This window comes from Chiloscyllium punctatum, chromosome 2, assembly GCF_047496795.1.
Source record: "Chiloscyllium punctatum isolate Juve2018m chromosome 2, sChiPun1.3, whole genome shotgun sequence".
In the NCBI taxonomy this organism is placed as follows: Eukaryota; Metazoa; Chordata; class Chondrichthyes; order Orectolobiformes; family Hemiscylliidae; genus Chiloscyllium; species Chiloscyllium punctatum.
Window position 1 is genome coordinate 45,624,907 of NC_092740.1, and position 18,200 is coordinate 45,643,106.

Sequence of the window (18,200 nt, forward strand, 5' to 3'; positions counted from 1 at the left end):
CAGTATTCATCATTTAGAATGATAGATGCATGAGAATGCAAACAAATTCACAGCTCACCCTGACTTAAATATTTATTGTGGTATTTATCACCGACAAAATTCTGAATTCTCACTTTGAGATACAGGATTTCTATCAATTCTCCACTACAGATCATTGGAAGTCTTCATTATCATCTTTTTAAGGATTAGTCCCAAGGGTGGCACCTCAGGTAATCTTTTGTAGCTGGACTGACCTTGAAATGAACCTCAATTATTTCTCTTTTTCCAGAAAAACACAAAGCAAAAGATGACATTCTCAGCCAGTTTTTTTTAAAAAAAGAGTTTTATGTTTATTGCCTGGAATCAACTCTACAAGACTAACACATGTGTAAAGTAAGAAATAGCAGGAATATACTTAACAGATCTTCAATTTTTTACACCATTTAATAAGATCATGGAACTCAACTCCCTTAATTCCCACAGTATTCAAAGATCTATCAACTGTAGTCTTGAACATACACATAGATGGAACAACGACAGCCCACTAGGATGGACAATCCCAAAGATTCAGATTCTTATGAATAAGACTGGGCTAGTAGCTCTATAATCAAACAGCATCAGTACCAGGAGTCGTCAGGATTGTGACCACTAGCCATCCAGTGATTCAAAGTTTTGCAGTCCTGGAAAAGGTAAGTAAGGTGATCTCAAGGTGGGATGAAGACAGGGGAAGGTTTCCTATTGTAAAGTCTCGTGAAAACACCTTTTGGGTGCCCGACGTGTAAAGAACCCCATTGACAGAGGTATTCTCTTCTTCTTGCCTGAAGTCTGAGCAGACTAACATGTCAAGTTGAGCCCTATCCTTGAACTTCTCCCACCAATCTCAAAATTGAGGCTGCATGGGAAATATGCTTAAGTGGTGATTAATTTCCAGTGAAAACATTCTCTGATAAGTACAAGAATTTCATACAGCACACAGTAATCAAACTTATAGTATATTTATTTATAGGAGCATATTTAAAAGATGTAACAAGATACACTGATAAAATTAGCACCATGAAAATCAAAAGAACCTGGATATTTGAAGAAAGTAAATCAATAGATTCACAATCTGGTTTAGATGATCTGAAAAGCCATCACTACAAGGATGCAAGAACGAGTTCACTAAATATTCATACTTAGTAGATTACACACCCACATACATTTTGAATAATCTAATATAGGCTTTCAAAAGGTATTACTGATCTCATACATATTTATAAATATTTGCTCCATACATGCAATTCAACTTATTAGTTATAGCCATTTTATGTTCACAAATTTTCATTTGTTTCAGCTATTATAATAAAACTCTGCAATATAATCAACTGTAGAATGGACAAATATTGTGATTTATTGAAAATCACATTCAGGAAGTTCATGTTCTGTTTCAGTGGTGGTGTTTTATCTTCATAAATTATATCACAACTAGTTTCATGTCGATTTATATAAGCAAATGTCACGTCAGAAAGGACAATATGGACCATGTTAAATTGCTTGGTGATATTGGAAGAAATAATTGCCATTTACATTTTCTTCTTAAATAACGATTGCATATTGATTTATTCTTTGCATAATTGACTGTATGATAACAAATAACTTACTTATTTCAAATTCATGTTTCCATACATACCACATAAGCATTTTATTAATCCTACCTTTTTAAATAGCACTATTTCATAACTTTATTTCTGGCATTACTTAGCAATTTCAATTACTTAAAGAAATGGGACAAATATTGTTTTACTCAAAAATATTCATGGTGACGCATAATTCAATAAACTGCTGTTGCCAATCCTTACAATAACCTTGAGCTTCATACCCAAGCTCAGAATTTTTAAAATTTGTTGATCAGGTGTGGCTGTTACTGGTTAGGTCAGCATTTATTGCCCAGTCCTAATTGCCTTGGAGAAGCTGGGAGTGTGCTGTCTTCTTGAATCACTGCAGCCTGTTTGAGGTGTTGAATCACAGTGCTGTTACAAAGTTCTAGGGTTTTGACCCAGAGACAGTGAAGGAATATAGTTCCAAGCCAAGATGGATTAGAACTTGCAGGTGGTAGTTTTCGTTCAGTAGAGAGTCAGACAACCTTTGTGCAACAAATGTGTCAGGCTTCAAAACTGGCATGTCCTATTCCCATCAGCCTTCCCTATGCTTCTTTCTATGCTAACAACACAGCAAGGAATAAGTTGGATTTTCTTCAATTTTAAAGTCAGGCAACTCAAATTCAGACACAGTAAAACATGTTTTGATTTGAATCACACAGAGATAACAACCCCTCAATTTATCATTTAAGAGATTAGCTTTAATGAGTTGAGTCAGCAAGTATTAACAAATTATTCACTATTGGTAAGATCAGAATGAAGTACTATACTGTCCTCAATCAACACAAGCATATCATCACTATTTATCACAGCTCACAGGATTTTAATCAGATGCTGTTTTTTTTAAACCCTCTTCTAAAACAGGCATATCAAGTTCAACCATAAAATCCCAAGACTGCTTTATTCGAAATTAACTTAGGGATGGAACAGAAATCAAACTTTCTGTGGCTGTGGTAGTAAACTTGCTTCTGGGTCAGAAAGTCTGTGTTCAAATTCCATTCCAGTCTGGAGCAAAAGAGAGACTGACAGTTTAGTGGTTGAAGGTGCAGTATTTTAGATGAGACGTCAACCCAATGCTCCATTATCCTCTCAAATGGGCATAGAATAACCCCTGGTAGTATTTCAAAAAAGAAAAAGGAACTCTCAGATGTAACCAAGCTGTATGTATATCCAGCATCAAGTAACACCACTAAAACGGATTGTCTGATTATCTGCTGTTTGTTGGACAACAGTTCAAGCAAATTGGTTTATTTGTTTTGTATTACCAACAGTGACTATATTGCAAAAATATCAGTGGTAAAGTGCACTCGGACATTCTGAATTTACAAAAGGCCTAATGAATGCAAGTCTTTCCTTCCTTCTAATATCTGTCCTCTTAGCTTCTGGACAGCTGGTTGTACTTATGTTAAGAATTATGATCAAAGCGATGATACTTGCCACAGACCTTCAAAGAAGCTGCATATAAAGATCTAGCAATTACCGTGACATTCATTTCTTCTTTCCCAATTTCATTTTTAATATAGAATCAAGTTAAGAGGATCTCCAGGTTTCTAGTGATGTCATCTGGCAAATTGCCAATCATGCTGAAAATGCCCACTGATAGCATAACAAGCAAGTGAAATGTATTGTATTTTCTACATTTAATTTTTACAATTACCACACCTTAGGATTCTGCAGATGAATCATTGTTAATGTTAAATATTAACTCTGTTTCTCTCTCCACAGACTCACACAGCTTCTCCAGCAGCTGTTTTTAGTTTAGATTTCCAGCATCCCAGTGTTTTGCTTTTGCCTTCTTGAAGGTACAATTCCGGGCAAAGAGCAAATGAATTATTCAAACAGGTGGTCATAACCATGAATTCCAAGTCTGTTCCCATAAAATATCCATGTAGATACATTTCCAGCAGGCATCACCAGACAGCTTCTCTGCAAAGTAGTCAGATGGTTTATTGCTTTGCTAATCCATGGGAGTTTATGCCCATTATATAGCTAAATCTAGAAAGTCTGGAATAAAATTAAACCTTTTAAATATTTTGCTGTTTTTCACACTTTGTTTAAAAGTTGACTGTGTTCTCTACACCCCAATATTATTTTAACACTCACCTGATCATGAAATATTACATGAATGTGAAGTATTATAGCAAATCACATGTTAAACAGCAGGTGTATCATTTAGCAGGCTAAAAACACAAATATCTTATGTTTCCCAATACAATGGCTACAGTTTATTGCAAATAGCCCATCAAAAGAAATAACATTTTTGAAATACACTGTTTACCACAGACTCCAGTTTTATCTCATTCATTTCCCTTTCAAGTCCAAATACAAAAGTATTTAAGGATTATAGCATATTTATATACAAATTTTTGAAATATTCATACATAAGAATAATTAGCTTAATAGATTTTCATTGAAAAAACCTAGTGGCACAATAATTGACATAAAGGCACTTTTTGTTTTGAAAAACAAACTTCCATAAAATAAGTCTCAATGCTGGCACGTGAACCTTAGCTTCAGTACATTGTGTGTTGGGGTTTTTTAAGGGCTTTTATCTGTGTGTGTGTATATACAATTAGGCAAAATAATAAATTGACCTGAAACTCTGCAAGATATAAAAACACTTCCAGTTTTGCTCAACAAGATAACCTGGTGAAATACCAGATGACATTTATTTAATTTCTGAAGTAACACAAGTACACTTAAAAAAGGACAGATAAATCCAGGCACTCCCAGTTCAAAAAAGTACTGGAATACCACCCCTAAGATAAATTTTTAAAAATGCTGCTATCTTTTGGATAACAAAAATATGTGTAATTGTAGACCAGCACCTACATTCTCAGTCTTCACAAAATAATCTCAACTATAGACAGTTGTTTTAGTGCATCTATATTGACAACAGGAAGCCCACAGTAAGAGGACGCGCTGAGTGGATAAAGCAGTAATGGCAATAGGTCCCAAATGATTGGTAGCCAATTTTATAGGGATTAGTGATAATTCAATTGTACAGAAATATATTCATTAATTGCACTGTAAATAAAAACAATTCAGTATTCTTCACCTTGCAATGAACTGGCAGTTTGTTCTGAACTCTTTTTTTGTACTGCTTGTGACATTGTGGGCCTTTTCGCAAATTTGAAAGTTTTTTGCAATGATCATTGGTATAATAACTTGGTTTTATTATATCTGCATGTGTATAAAAACTTAAAAATTAATAACCCACAAATTGACAATTGGATGTGCACTAACAATCCAAATACACAAATAATTTAATGGTCTGCAGCAATGTTCCAGAATTAAGCTGAAGACTACGAAAGTTACTTTGCCAATAGTATAGTTCCAGATGATTTTTCATCCTACCAACTCCCAACAATCCTTGCTTCAGGGTAAGAGTTCAGAGTCCTTAAGAGTTCTGTAACAAGCACTACAACTCACCATCATTCAAATATTCTCCAGTTACAATCATGACCAAAACTTTGCGTTATGTTAGTTTATGACGTACATGGCACCGCCCCTCAGAAAAGTACCTCCTTGTATGGCACAAGAATACAACATTGAATCAGAAAAGTTGTAGAACAGTTCATATTCACCTATATAAATTTCTGCAACTTATAGATTTGTCATTGATTTAAATTTTTTTGTTGCAAGAGCAAACCTTACAATCAGCTAAACTTGGTAATTTGTAAAATTATATATGTTTACACAATAGAAGCACAGTGAAGGCAAATGGTTAATGCTGGTTCATCTATTATATATATTTATGTGTGTTTGATATACATTATACATTTTTACATTTTCAGCATAACTACTGATCACTTGTTGCTCTTCATTAAAGTCTAAATAAAATCATGTATTCAAAGACATTTACTTTATACTTCCTGAATATTGCAGGTTTCAAAACAATTAAACAGTGTTGAAAATCACATCAGTGCTAATTTAATGTAATAAAAATACAACTTATTCTCCCCCAAAATGACTTTTTTTTTCTAAAAGAAAGTGCATGTTTAAATTGTGTAGTATGGATTTTCCTTATAATCCAATGACCAAAACAGGCAAAGGCAGAATTTAAATTTTAAAGTTTTCATATCCTTGAAAATACTCTTCTTGTCCATCTTGTACTCCTGAATGCAGTACTAATTGTAGCTGGAAGGCAAGTACAAATGTACCATCAAAATAAACACCTGACAGTCAACTTGTCCTTCACCGAGATTCAATGTGCTGATGGAACTGTCAGCAATCTGCCATGTATCGGCCTGTTCAGGAGAGAAAACAATTAACACTTTCTTCAAAGACATATCCCATACACATGAAGAACAGAAATCCAATTTAAAATGAAAACTCCCCAATAATGACATACCATAGATTATTTTGTGCACAGCTCTTAAAAAATCATTGCCATTGAGCAATTTATTAATCTATAATTAGCATGAACCAAATGGGAACAGAGAAGCTACAGAATGCTCAACAGAACAATATTTTATTTTGAAAAAAAGTCAAATGCAATTTTTTTTGCACAACTTGTGATGAAAGGCACATAATTTATATACATTCATATCATTTTTGGTGTTTAGATTTCAAAGTAGTGGCATATGGGGGTTGGTTAATTTTGTGAAGTGCTTTCAACGTAAAAAAGGTCAGAGCAATGTTCTGGAACAATGATCTAATATAGGAGAAAGTGAGGACTGCAGATGCTGGAGATCAGAGTCGAGAGTGTCGTGATAGAAAAGCACAGCAGGTCAGGCAGCATCCGAGGAGCAGGAGAATTGACATTTCGGGCATAAGCCCTTCATCATTCTCCTGCTCCATGGATACTGCCTGACCTGCTTGGCTTTTTCAGCACCACACTAATCTAATAAAGTATTTCTCAGAAAGTGCTATAGCCTCCTATGATGAGCAAATGGAAAATTGTTTATATTGGGTATTTACAAAAGATGGGTAAACATTGAAGCTTTTAGCTTTCTTTCAGTTCAAAATAACTGTGGATTGATTTTAGTATAGAAAACCAGAAATTGAAAGTTTTAAAGGTATTTTGGAGGAGACTTGACTGAGGTCAGAAGCAAATGCAGTTTCTCTTCTGATAGAAGTCTAGGAAAATCAGTTACCTTAGTAGAAAAGCTTAGTTCTTGCAGCTTCCAGACTGTAAGAATTTGGTTAGAAATCTGAAGGTAATTTGAAGCTGTCAATGTCTAAGCTCTCAGTTTGTGGGCATTCATGCAACACGCCACCACATCTCACAAGAAAGAAACTCAGGATAATCAATTAGGTTGAAGTTAAAGATTTAACATTGAGGAGTACTTTCTCTAAATTTAAAAGTTCAAATCAATGGAATTGCAAATAAATGGCTTTGGGAGTGTCTAGGACCAGAGAACACATCTCAGAATAAAGGGTCCAACATTTACGTCAGCGGTGAAAAGGAATTTCTTTTCTCAGAGGCTAAGGAATCTGTGGAATTCTTTATCACAAATGGCTTTAATGGCTAGGTTGTTAGGCATATTCAAGGCTGAGATAAACAGATTTTTCATCAGTAAGGGAATAGATTATGGACAAAATAGGGGAAAAGTAGAGTGGATTTGATCTCAGCCATAACCTTATGAAATGGCTGCCAGACTCAACATGCCAAATGCCCGATTTTGGCTCTATGTCTTATAGTCTTACAGTCCTCTGACCTCAGACTTTCCTGTAGTGGCTACATCAAAGAATATTTTTAAATATTACTTGAGAGACTACTTACCATATATATACCCGAGTAATAGCCAATTTCATGTAAAAGTCGACCACCTATTTTTGGCCAAATAGCCTGGAATTTTCCATATATCTTGTGGAAAAGTTGACCCTAATTCTTCACAGCTAACAGATCAATGTTTATGAGTCAGTGTGCCGGATGTCACGCTCCAGATTTCTAGTCTGCCAGTTGCTCTGCTCCCAGTTTTCCAATCCGCTGGCTGTTGTTTTCCGCTCTGACTTTTCAGAATTACCATAATTTGGGTTTTTTTTCTTTATTCGTTTAGAGATCAATTGGGCTTCTGCTAATGGTACAGTATGAATTTTGATGGGTGTGAATTTCAGCCCCTCAAAAGTAGTATCCATGTAATAGTCAAACTCATAAATTTAGCCTTAAAAAGTAGTCAAAAAAATCGACTATTACTCGGGTGCATACAGTAAGTAACAGCATCCTATGGTTATGCTAGTTTTCAAGATGTTGATATTTTAATCTTACTTTTATATTTCTTGTCCCTAGCATCAGTTTCCAAAGCATTGCATTTAGTCTCTCATCCACCAGAGTTTAACTAGACTTTTAGAATCCTTGCAGTGTGGAAACAGGCCACTCTGGAGGGACTCTATGATTCTAGTTAAATTCTGATGGATGAGAGACTAAATTCAGTGCTGTGGAAACTGATGCTTAATTTGTCATCAATCTTGATTAGTATATCACAACAATCCAATCTTAATTTTAAATGGAAAGAATTTTAAAAAGTAGCAGTTTTTATGATTCCCAACTGATGGTACTACAAGACAAGTCAGACTCTAGAATAAAAGCTGACTTGGTAGGTTTTTATTTAGTTATTTAACCTGGTGCTCAATCACTGTATTTAGAAAGGCTGCAGATTTTCTGTAGCAAAATTGCACAGCTTACTATAGAAAAGATACATGATTAAGTAGCATCAGCATGGCTTCATGAAAAGAAAATCAAACCTGACAACTTTACTAGAATTATTCGAGGAGATTACAAGCGAGTAGATAATGGGAAAGCAATGGATGTATTATATTTGGATTTTCAAAAGGTCCACACTTTTTTTTTCATCCATTCACGGGATGAGGGTGTCAATGGCCAGTATTTATCACCTATCCTTAACAGCGCAGAGGGCAATTCAGACACACCTTGATGTGGGTCTGGAGTCACATGTAGGCCAGACCAGGTAAGGATGGCAATTTCTTTCCCCAAAGGACATTAGTGAACTCGATCAGGTTTTATGGCAATGGACATGGATGCGTAGTCATCATTACATTTTTACTTATTTCAAATTTTATCATCTGATATGGAAGTACATTAACACTGATAGAGGATTAGGTAAAAACAAGGACCGCAAATGCTGGAAACCAGAGTCGAGATTAGAGTGGTGCTGGAAAAGCATAGCAGGTCAGCCAGCATCCCAGGAGCAGGAAAATTGATGTTTCGGGCAAAAGCCCTTCATTACGAATCATCAGAATCATATTGCAAAAATTCCCAACAGTGAGTGGAAATATTTTCTTATTTCTGCTCTAAATAGCTGACCGTCATCCTGAGATGGCAACCTTCTAGTTTCTCTCACTTGGAAAAACAAGCTCTCCATATCTAAAGACTGAACTATAATCTGCAAAATCCCATGATGGGATTTGAATGAATTTCTAGATTTTGAGGCCAGAAACATATACAACTACAACCCTAGTGTGCCTGTTTCTTAAACTTTAATAAGTCACTCCATGATTGTTCAATTGTATCCAGAAGTCTATAGGCTCTGCAGCTCTTACCTGTAGCAAATCTCTTCTTTATTAAAGAAAGTCTATAACCAGTGCCTACAAGCTCTACATCTGCTCCTGATAGTGTGGATCCTTCACTGAGAAATTGGACTGCAAGAGTTGATGGCTTGGTTGGACCTTCTGACACGTCAAATTTTGCTCTGAGGGATCCAGAACCTGAAAGAATAGGAGTAGTTCAATGTGCAGTAATGCATGCAAACAAATTCATTACTGGCTCAAAATCCTGGAACTCCCTCTTTAACAATACTTCCATCAGTACATCCTTCAATCTGCTATCCTTCAAATAGATTCTGGACTTAGCTCGTTGCTGCACCTGTCTCTAAACTTGTAAACAGTTGGTCAATGTTCCATGTTAACATGAACAATTTGAGAGTAAACTGGGTCTATGCTTAAGTTACCTGTGCACCAATATATAAACTAGGTCGTTACCATGGAACTTTTTGCAGTCCAACCTTTTCTTCTCCATTTTCTATCTGCTGTCTGCGTATCATTATGACCAGATCTCCTGGACAGGGTTCCAAAAATTGGTACAGTTCCACGTGGATACCCCAAATTGTTAAGCTCTTGGTTATGGAGGCTTGAACTGCCTTCCCATCTTTATTTGCCTGTGCCCTTGGTTGGTTGTAACAAGGTTAATTCAAAAATGATCCCTTTGTTCTTAAAAGGAGACAAGTTAACTAGGTTTTCTTTACTTAACAAAATAATTTTATTAGTCATTAATAGCAAATAAATAATAATACAACACACACAAATAAGTAATAAAAAGTGAGTAAAAAAAAATCAAAGTTAAAAGATACATGGATCAGTTTCTGAGTGGCTTGTGAACAGCAGATAGTGTAACATTGATAGCTGAACAGTTACGTTCAGAGCTCGTAGTTTTGCAGTTAGTTGAAATCCTTTTGTCCCATCTCCTTTTTATAGTAGTTGGCTGGCAGTTCTCAGAGTGAGAGTCTTTTAGACTGATTTGCTGGCTGCCTGGCTTCCAGCACTCAAAATTGAGAATCTTTTTACCTATAACACAAAGGTGACTAGTGGGTGATTCTTCAACTGTGACCTTCACAGTACACTAGTGTTCAAACTCAGGCTATAAGTCAATGCCTCAGTTCACTAGCACACCTTCTTCCATTCGTCAACACAGATCAGGGTTGGAGTCAGTTTATAAGACCTTTGTGTATTTCTGAAAGGACAAAACACAAAAAGTGTCCCCAAGATGTGGCTTTCTGCTGAGGTGACATTGGAGGTGAGGGGAAAATGAGTAAGCCCCTTGTTATCTCCTTCTGTTATACCTCTATCTCTGAAAGTGCTGGACACTTACAGGAGCAACATTCCACAGGTTTCACAGCAATCTTCTTTTAAGAAACACATTTTGGAACTAAAAGTTTAAAAAATGCTGATAATACTTTGGAATCTGATCTGTCATCGTGATAATATAGAACAAATAAAATGAGATCCATTTTAATTCATTACAAAGGATGAAAAATAATTAAACATAAAATAACAAACATACTGTCACACATATTCATTCTCTTAGTCTGGGTCTTGTCTTTTCAATTCTAATCGGGTTTCTTTAAGTTCTGCACAAGTCCTGCACCATCAATGTTGATGTGACAGTCAAAAAGGTGCAGCAATGCCTCTTCTTCCTCAGGATAAGGAAATTTGGCATTTTGTAAGGATTCTCACCAACATTTATAGATGCACCATAGAAAACATTCTATCAGGATGCATCATAGCTTGGTATGAGAACTGCTCTGTGCAGGATCGTAAGAAACTACAGAGTTGTGAACACATCCCAGTCAATCATACAAGCCAACCTTCCATCCATTGACTCCATCTACAGTTCTCTGACTCAGAAAGGCTGCTAAGATCAAAGATCATTCCCACCCCGGTTATAAGCTCTTCCAAACTCTTCAGTCAGGCAGAAGATACAAAAGCTTAAACGCACATATCAACAGTTTAAGTACTGCTTCTTTTTCACTGTTATAAGCCTGAATGGACCCTTCAAATTTAAAATCTAATGTTGATCTTGCTTTTTGTGCACCTTCTTTGCAGCCTTGCCCTGTCCTATCACTCTGTGATCTGCCTGTACTGCATGCAAAGTAGAACATTTCACTGTGCCTACGTACACGACAAAAATAAGTCAAATCAAAAGTTCATTCAGGAGGTTCAACATGAGCCCGAAACTGACTGGATCTTGGTGGGCAGACCATACTTGATGAAGAATTGGGTCAATTCCCTCATCAATGTTTTGACAATAGGGAAACAAGTGGCATGGGAGAATCATGCTTATAGGTTTTAATGCAGGTACAGTTTTCCTACAACATAACAGGTACTACAAAACTCTATGCAAAACCCTATTATGTTCTATGGAGTTGTGGCCAGTAGAAATGCTGGCTGATTTGGACTTAGGTTTTGCAAACACAGGTATTGTATACTGACATGCTGAGCCATTGGAATTCCATGATCAAGCCAAAATATCGCCTTATGATATTTTGCTGTCATCACTACTTTAATGGATCACTGTCTATTCATTACTTGCAGGTGTCTATTTCCATATTAGCACATTATTTTTAATATAGTAATATTCAGGGACAGGTTGTGCCTCAGCTTCAGTGTGATCAATCTGAACTATTGTTTTTAACACTAGATCAGCTCACAGAGCTGCCACCAAAGAAGTTCTAGTTATTACCTCCTTGGGATCTTCTAGACACCCAAAGATTTCAGAGAACTGGTTTTGAAGGTCTTTTGTCTGCAGTGCCACCTTAGCCTCCACTAGTTGAGTCTGTCAGGCGACAGATCATGTGACTATATAGTCAGGGATATGCTGGGCATTTCACCTGCAGCTGATGGGTCTTCCTGACTTCCACAGACTTTTCAGAGAACCAGTGAGGATGATATTACCTTTGATCGCAATAGGTCACTGCCAAGGAACAAGTTGATTCTATCCACAGGCAAACAAGGGATGATCTCACTGGTCGTTACGCAGGTGCAGTGAGTGGCAGGAAACAAGAGAGTTGGAATTATGGGTAAACACTCAGTTTAGCAGAAACTGACCAGGACTATCCTGCAAGAATGTGTATTGTGGTGTAAATTATTCATAATATCATTAATGACTTGGATAGTGGCATAGAAAGTCAAATATCCAAATTTGCTGATGACACAAAATTGGACAGCATTGTAGACAGCATAAAATTACATCAGGGCATTGATAGATTAGGTGAATAAGCAAAGCTGTGGCAGATGGACTTTATTATAAGCAAGTGTGAGGTTATCCATTTTGGACTGAAGGAGGGTTATTTTTCTCAGAATGCAAAAATACAGAGGATGTCCAATGAGATTGGGAGGGGTTCAGGTGCACAGCCATTGAAAATGCCTAGAACAAGTGCAGAAAATAGTCAAGAAGGCTAATGGAATACTGGCCTTCATATCTAAAAGGCTGGAGTTTAAGGATACAGACATTATGCTGCAGTTATATGAAAGACTATAGCTAGATACCACTTACAGTACTGAAAATTGATCTGGGCACTTAGGAAGGATGGAATGAGTTCAATGCAGCTTTATAAGGATGATATGGATTTCCGGAGTTTAGTTATGAGGAAAGACTAGGCAAGTTAGGCCTTTACACTAGAATTCAGAAGATTAAAGGGTGCTGTATTGAGGTCTTCAAGATATTAATATGAAACGACAGAACAGATAAACTATTTCCAATGGTTGAAAAATTCTAGAAATGGGGGCATAGTCTAAGAATTGTGGCAGGTCAATCAGGAGGGATAGGCGAAAGTGAGGACTGCAGAAGCTGGAGACTGGAGTCAAGATTAGAATGGTGCTGGAAGACCTCCTCCCCGTAACATTGATTTTGCTGCTCCTCGGATGCTGCTGACCTGATATGCTTTTCCAGGACCACTCTAATCTTGACTCCAATCAGGAGAGATGTTAAAAATTAGGTCTACATGCAAAGAGTAGTGAAGGTTGCTAACTCTTTTCCTTAAATAGCAGTCAATGTTAATTCAATTGTTAAATTTAAATCTGAGATAGACAGATTTTTATTAATTAAGGGTATCAAAGGCCCAAGCCAGGGACATGGAGTTATGCCAGAGTTCAACCATGAACTTAATGGATGGCAGAGCAGGCTCGGGGAGCTGAATAGCTTATTCCTGTTCTTACATTCCTAATGAGAAATGGGAAATCTATCAATCTTCAATCCCATTTATGACCACCATGGCAATTACTATATTCACTGGTGGGGAAAGTCACACCTTTTCCCAGCAGTAGAGTTTAGTTGTTTCCAGTATTCCCTAGTTTACTACCAGCTTGCCTGTATTACCCTGGGGAAATGTGGCCACACTTCCTTTAGATGTAAAATCCTGGTAACTCTTAGGATTTATTTAATTTCATCTGCACTCTCAGCAGTGTCTTTACAGGGATTTGCAGTTGTAGTCACAGCCATAGTCTGATCTGCTACACTCTCTGACAAACTGCCATTCTCTGCAATGTGTTGTGTCTGACTAAATGCTCCTGGTTTTTCTTAGCCTTCTAGCAGTTGTACTGGACATGGCCTACCTTTCAGCCATTAAAACATAAAGGTTTCTTGGCGCTCAACTTTCATCTCAGCACTACCTTTTCTATCCTGAGGACCGTTCCCAGCATTTTCCTCTCTACCATGGGTGCTCAGTTTCCTATCACTTTTTGCTTTCTAATCATGACCGGAGGTGACTAGGAGAGGGGTTCTCTTGGTCTAGGAGTTTGTGGATCAGCTCAACCATCAGCCAGCATGGCTGCATACCCTGACCCAGTCACACTCTGTTCCTCCTACAGCACTCTTATTAGGAATGGGGGGTGGTGGTGGTTTTTAAACCCTTCAAGAATTGTTTCACTGAGATTTTCATAAGTGGCTTCTAAATTAAGTACCCACTGCTGCTTAAGCCTGTCAAATTCCAGATATTTCTGGTTAGGCTTTTTCTTCAAGACACATCATTTTTATGGGCACCCTCTGGTATACAATTAAGATAACCACTTATACTACCCTTGTAAGTGCCTGGCAATTTTCTCAGGCAAGAGGGAATAAACCTCTTGCCTCACCCTAAAAGCCCAGTCTGCATTAGTACTGACCAATGCTGGACTGGCTCCATAAATTGCCGTGTTACCAGCTCCAAAGAGATGTGAGAAGCTTCCACCTCTGCCTCCTCAAACTTTGGAATTAAATGAGCAAATAAAGTTGCCTCCACCCTTAAGTCTGGGCCAGCAGTGTCTTCGTGGGACACAATAGGTTTCCTGCTTTTCAGCTTGGCTGTCTCAACTCAAATGTTTTGCTTGCTATTTTTCCTGAATTTCCCTCTCTACCCCCTTGCTCTTTTCTCCATTCCCTATTTCTCTCTCTCTCTCTCTCTCTCTTTTTCTTTTTCTTGAAATGCTAATTTCTTTGCTCGAATTTTAATTTCTCTATTGCTAATTTATCTGTTTCATTGTCCTCAATTTAGCCCTGTAAACTATTGGTCACTCCTTTAAAAAGTAAACTTAAAGTCTTCACCCTCTTATTTTCAAGTCCTTACATGGCATCATCCTCCCATCTTTGATATATCAACATTCAAGGTATCTGCACTCTTTCAATTTTGGCTTACGTACGTGAAACTTTAATTTGCCCATCAGAGGTAACCTAGACTTCAGCAGTCAAGACTCTAAGCTTGGAAACTCCTTCCATGAGTAACTCCTCCTTTCTTTTCTGCCTTAAGGCATATCTTAAAAATCCACCCCTTTAATGATTTGGCTATCTGTTCTAATTTATCCTTATGTAACATTTGTTTGTTGCATAATTGTCCTCAGAAGCAACTTGGGAATGTTTTTACTACATTACATAAAAACTCCAAAAAAATGCAAAGCATTAATATTCTCTGTCAACAAGAACAGAATTAATCAATTCTGGCATTGTTACAGGTTGTTTCTGTGACAAATGAGCAGTTATTAATGAAGGGACATATCGCTAGAGTTGGAAGTAGGTGGCTCTGTGATATTCTGGATATGGAATTAGACATTCTCCTCCAAATTAAAAAGGTCTCCAAATCTCTGACAGTCTGCTCTTGAGATAGTAGCTGGGAAGGAAACTTGCTTCACCATAAGTGTTTGTGACAAAGGTTGGAGAGTTATCACCGACCTTAATGATTCATAAATAACGTTTCATTTTCTGAATTTAACTCCAAAAATAAAAATGCATTCACTGTTGGCAGCAAATTGAGAAATGAAAAGTAGTGATTCACATATTCTACCTACCTCCATTTTCAGATTTCTCCGAAATTTCAGACAGTTTCCATAAGGCCTTCTTCTGTTCTGCATTCCTGAATCAAGGCCAGGTGAACAAATGAAATGTATGAATATGCTAGCACTTATACACTCATATTAGAACATGACCCAACAATGCAAAATCCACAGAACATTAGTGTCTTACGTTGCTTGATGCCCTGCATTAACCCGATTCATGGAGTGTCCTCACTTAAGGCCCTTAAGTGAAAAATAAATGTCCATCTAATGTATCTCACCACTGCTGGGATCTAACAACCAACAGATGAATAGCACCCTTACCTCTGGATTAGGAGTCCAGGGTTCAGGTTCCACCTGCTCCTATTACTGTACACCTCTGCGTAATAACATCTCAACAGGTAAGCCCCACTGGAACTAGTTCCTCCTCATATGCCCCAACAAAATCAGTAATGATCTTGAATACCTCTAGCAAAATTTTGCTTTTCTTACTTTGCTCCAAGGAGAACAGCCCCAGTTTTTTTCAGTAACTTTGCACAACTAAATTTTTTATCCCTAGTAACATTACAGAAAATCTGCTCTACACCTTTTTGGATTGCAGCTTCTTCCAGTCAAGCAATTTGATATACAAGACAAAACAATGACCTTGCCAACATATTGTTAATAGTAAATGGAACATACATCTTAATGGGGAGTCTTAATAGGTCAACTAAACAAAGATCTATTTAAATTTTAAATATCTCTCTATATTAGTAACAAGCATCAGAATGCTCTTTCTTTCTGATGTTAAACAAAATTCCAAAATGAATAAAAGGTTCAGATTTCTAAATTACCAAATAGCTGTAGGCAGTGACTGCATGCCAGTAACTCCACCATCTACTGGCATCAAAATCTGGACATTTGATAGCACAGAAGGAGAAACCATAGCTTCTGGGTTGTATTTGTAGTCCACTCGAATGTCAGTAGTGGTAAGACTGCATTTCCAGTATGTAGCTAGGTTTAGTGGTGTTGATTGGATACCATTGGAAGATACCTGAGTCAGAGAGAGAGACAGACATCCATAAAGATCAGAGCACTCAAAAGTTCTCTTCAGATAAATAACAACACTTACACAGATTTGTTCGAAGAGGCCAAAGAGGACAAATGATGAGTTTTGAGAAGATCTGTAGCTCATGTTGAGGTTCTGGATGTAAGTTTGCTTGCTGAGCTGGAAGGTTCATTTCCAAACATTTCCGGGCGAAGCTTCTGAAGATGTTACCTAGTAGGGTGACGAAATTTCTGAAAATGAACCTTCCAGCTCAGTGAGCAAACCTATATCGAGAACAAATGATGCAAGTCATGCCAAACAGTATATATTTTACAATAAGGATTTCATTTTCCACAAATATAAATGAAAGAACCGTAATTGTTGCTCCTTTGTATCATTCGATTGGCTGCAAATACAGATGATAATTTTATATTTATCAATTTGTCTTGAAAACTAAGGGACCATTCTAAAAACTTTTTTCCTGATTAATGTTTTGTTTAAGCAAGAATTCAAAATATCTTGAAAGAAGCTGGTTAAACTTAAACATTACAGACATATTTTGCTTTGTTAGCTTGAGAATGACTATAGTGTTGAATTGAAGTGCAATTAAGATAACTATAAGATGTAAGGGAAATAGTAATATGCCACTTGGTTCATTGAGTCTACTCCATCATTCAATGAGATTACGGTTGATCTGATCATCCTCAACTCCACTTTCTTGCCTTTTCCTGAACCTTCAGTTCCCTTACTAACTAAAATTCTGTCTATCTCAGCAATTAATATACTTAATGACAGTCTTGACAACCATCTTCGGTAAAGAATTCAGATTTAGAGTCACAGTGGTATACATTCGGGAGGGAGTTGCCCTGGAAGTCCTTGACATTGACTCCGGACCCCATGAAGTCTCATGGTGTCAGGTTAAACATGGGCAATGAAACCTCCATGAATCAGTACTCCTCCATGTTGAACAACACTTGGAGGAAGTACTGAGGGTGGCAAAGGCGCAAAATGTATTCTGGGTGGGGATTTCAATGTTCACCAGAATGAGTGGCTCAGCAGCAACATTACTGATCGAGCTGATCGGATCCTAAAGGTAGTGCGGCAGTTGGTGAAGGAACCAACAAAAGGAAAAAGCATACTTGACCTCATCCTTACTAATGTGGCAGCTGCAGAAGACAGAGGGTAGTAGTTGATGGTAAAGGTTCATCTTGGAGTGCAGTTACTAGCGGTTTTTCCGCAAAGATCTGTCTTGGGACCATTGCTGTTTGTCATTTTTATAAATGACCTGGAGGAGGGGCTAGAAGGTTGGGTGAGCAAGTTTGCAGATGATACGAAAGTAGGTGGAGTTGTTGACAGTGAGGAAGGATGTGTCAGGTTACAGCGGGCTATAGGTAAGCTGCAGAGCTGGGCAGAAAGGTGGCAAATGGAGTTCAATGCAGCTAAGTGTGAGGTGATTCACTTTGGTAAGAGTAACAAAAAGATGGGGTACTGGGCTAATGGTCGGATACTTGGTAGTGTGGATGAGCAGAGGGATCTTGGTGTCCATGTGCACAGATCTTTGAAAGTTGCCACCCAGGTAAATAGTGCGGTGAAGAAGGTATATGGCGTACTGGCTTTTATTGGTAGAGGAATTGAGTTCCGGAGTCCTGAGGTCATGTTGCAGTTGTATAAGACTCTGGTGCGGCTGCATCTGGAGTATTGTGTACAGGTTTGGTCGCCATACTATAGGAAGGATGTGGAGGCACTGGAACGGGTGCAGAGGAGGTTTACCAGGATGTTGCCTGGTATGGTAGGAA

At 37.5% G+C, this 18,200-nt stretch overlaps 1 protein-coding gene across 7 annotated transcripts in view; it reads right to left on the reverse strand.

Annotated features, from left to right (window-relative positions):
- Nucleotides 1-958: 958 nt before the first annotated feature.
- The window catches only part of fcho2 (FCH and mu domain containing endocytic adaptor 2), a 200,581-nt gene continuing 183,339 nt past the window's right edge, over nt 959-18,200 (reverse strand). For all 7 annotated transcript variants that reach the window (XM_072581751.1, XM_072581769.1, XM_072581760.1 and 4 more), the window contains 4 exons: nt 16,211-16,410; nt 15,393-15,457; nt 9,123-9,287; nt 959-5,866 (listed from right to left, as the gene is read on the reverse strand). In XM_072581751.1, coding sequence (XP_072437852.1) covers nt 5,844-5,866; nt 9,123-9,287; nt 15,393-15,457; nt 16,211-16,410 — 453 coding nt within the window. In that variant the 3' untranslated portion in view covers nt 959-5,843. The remainder of the gene's footprint in view (nt 5,867-9,122; nt 9,288-15,392; nt 15,458-16,210; nt 16,411-18,200) is intronic.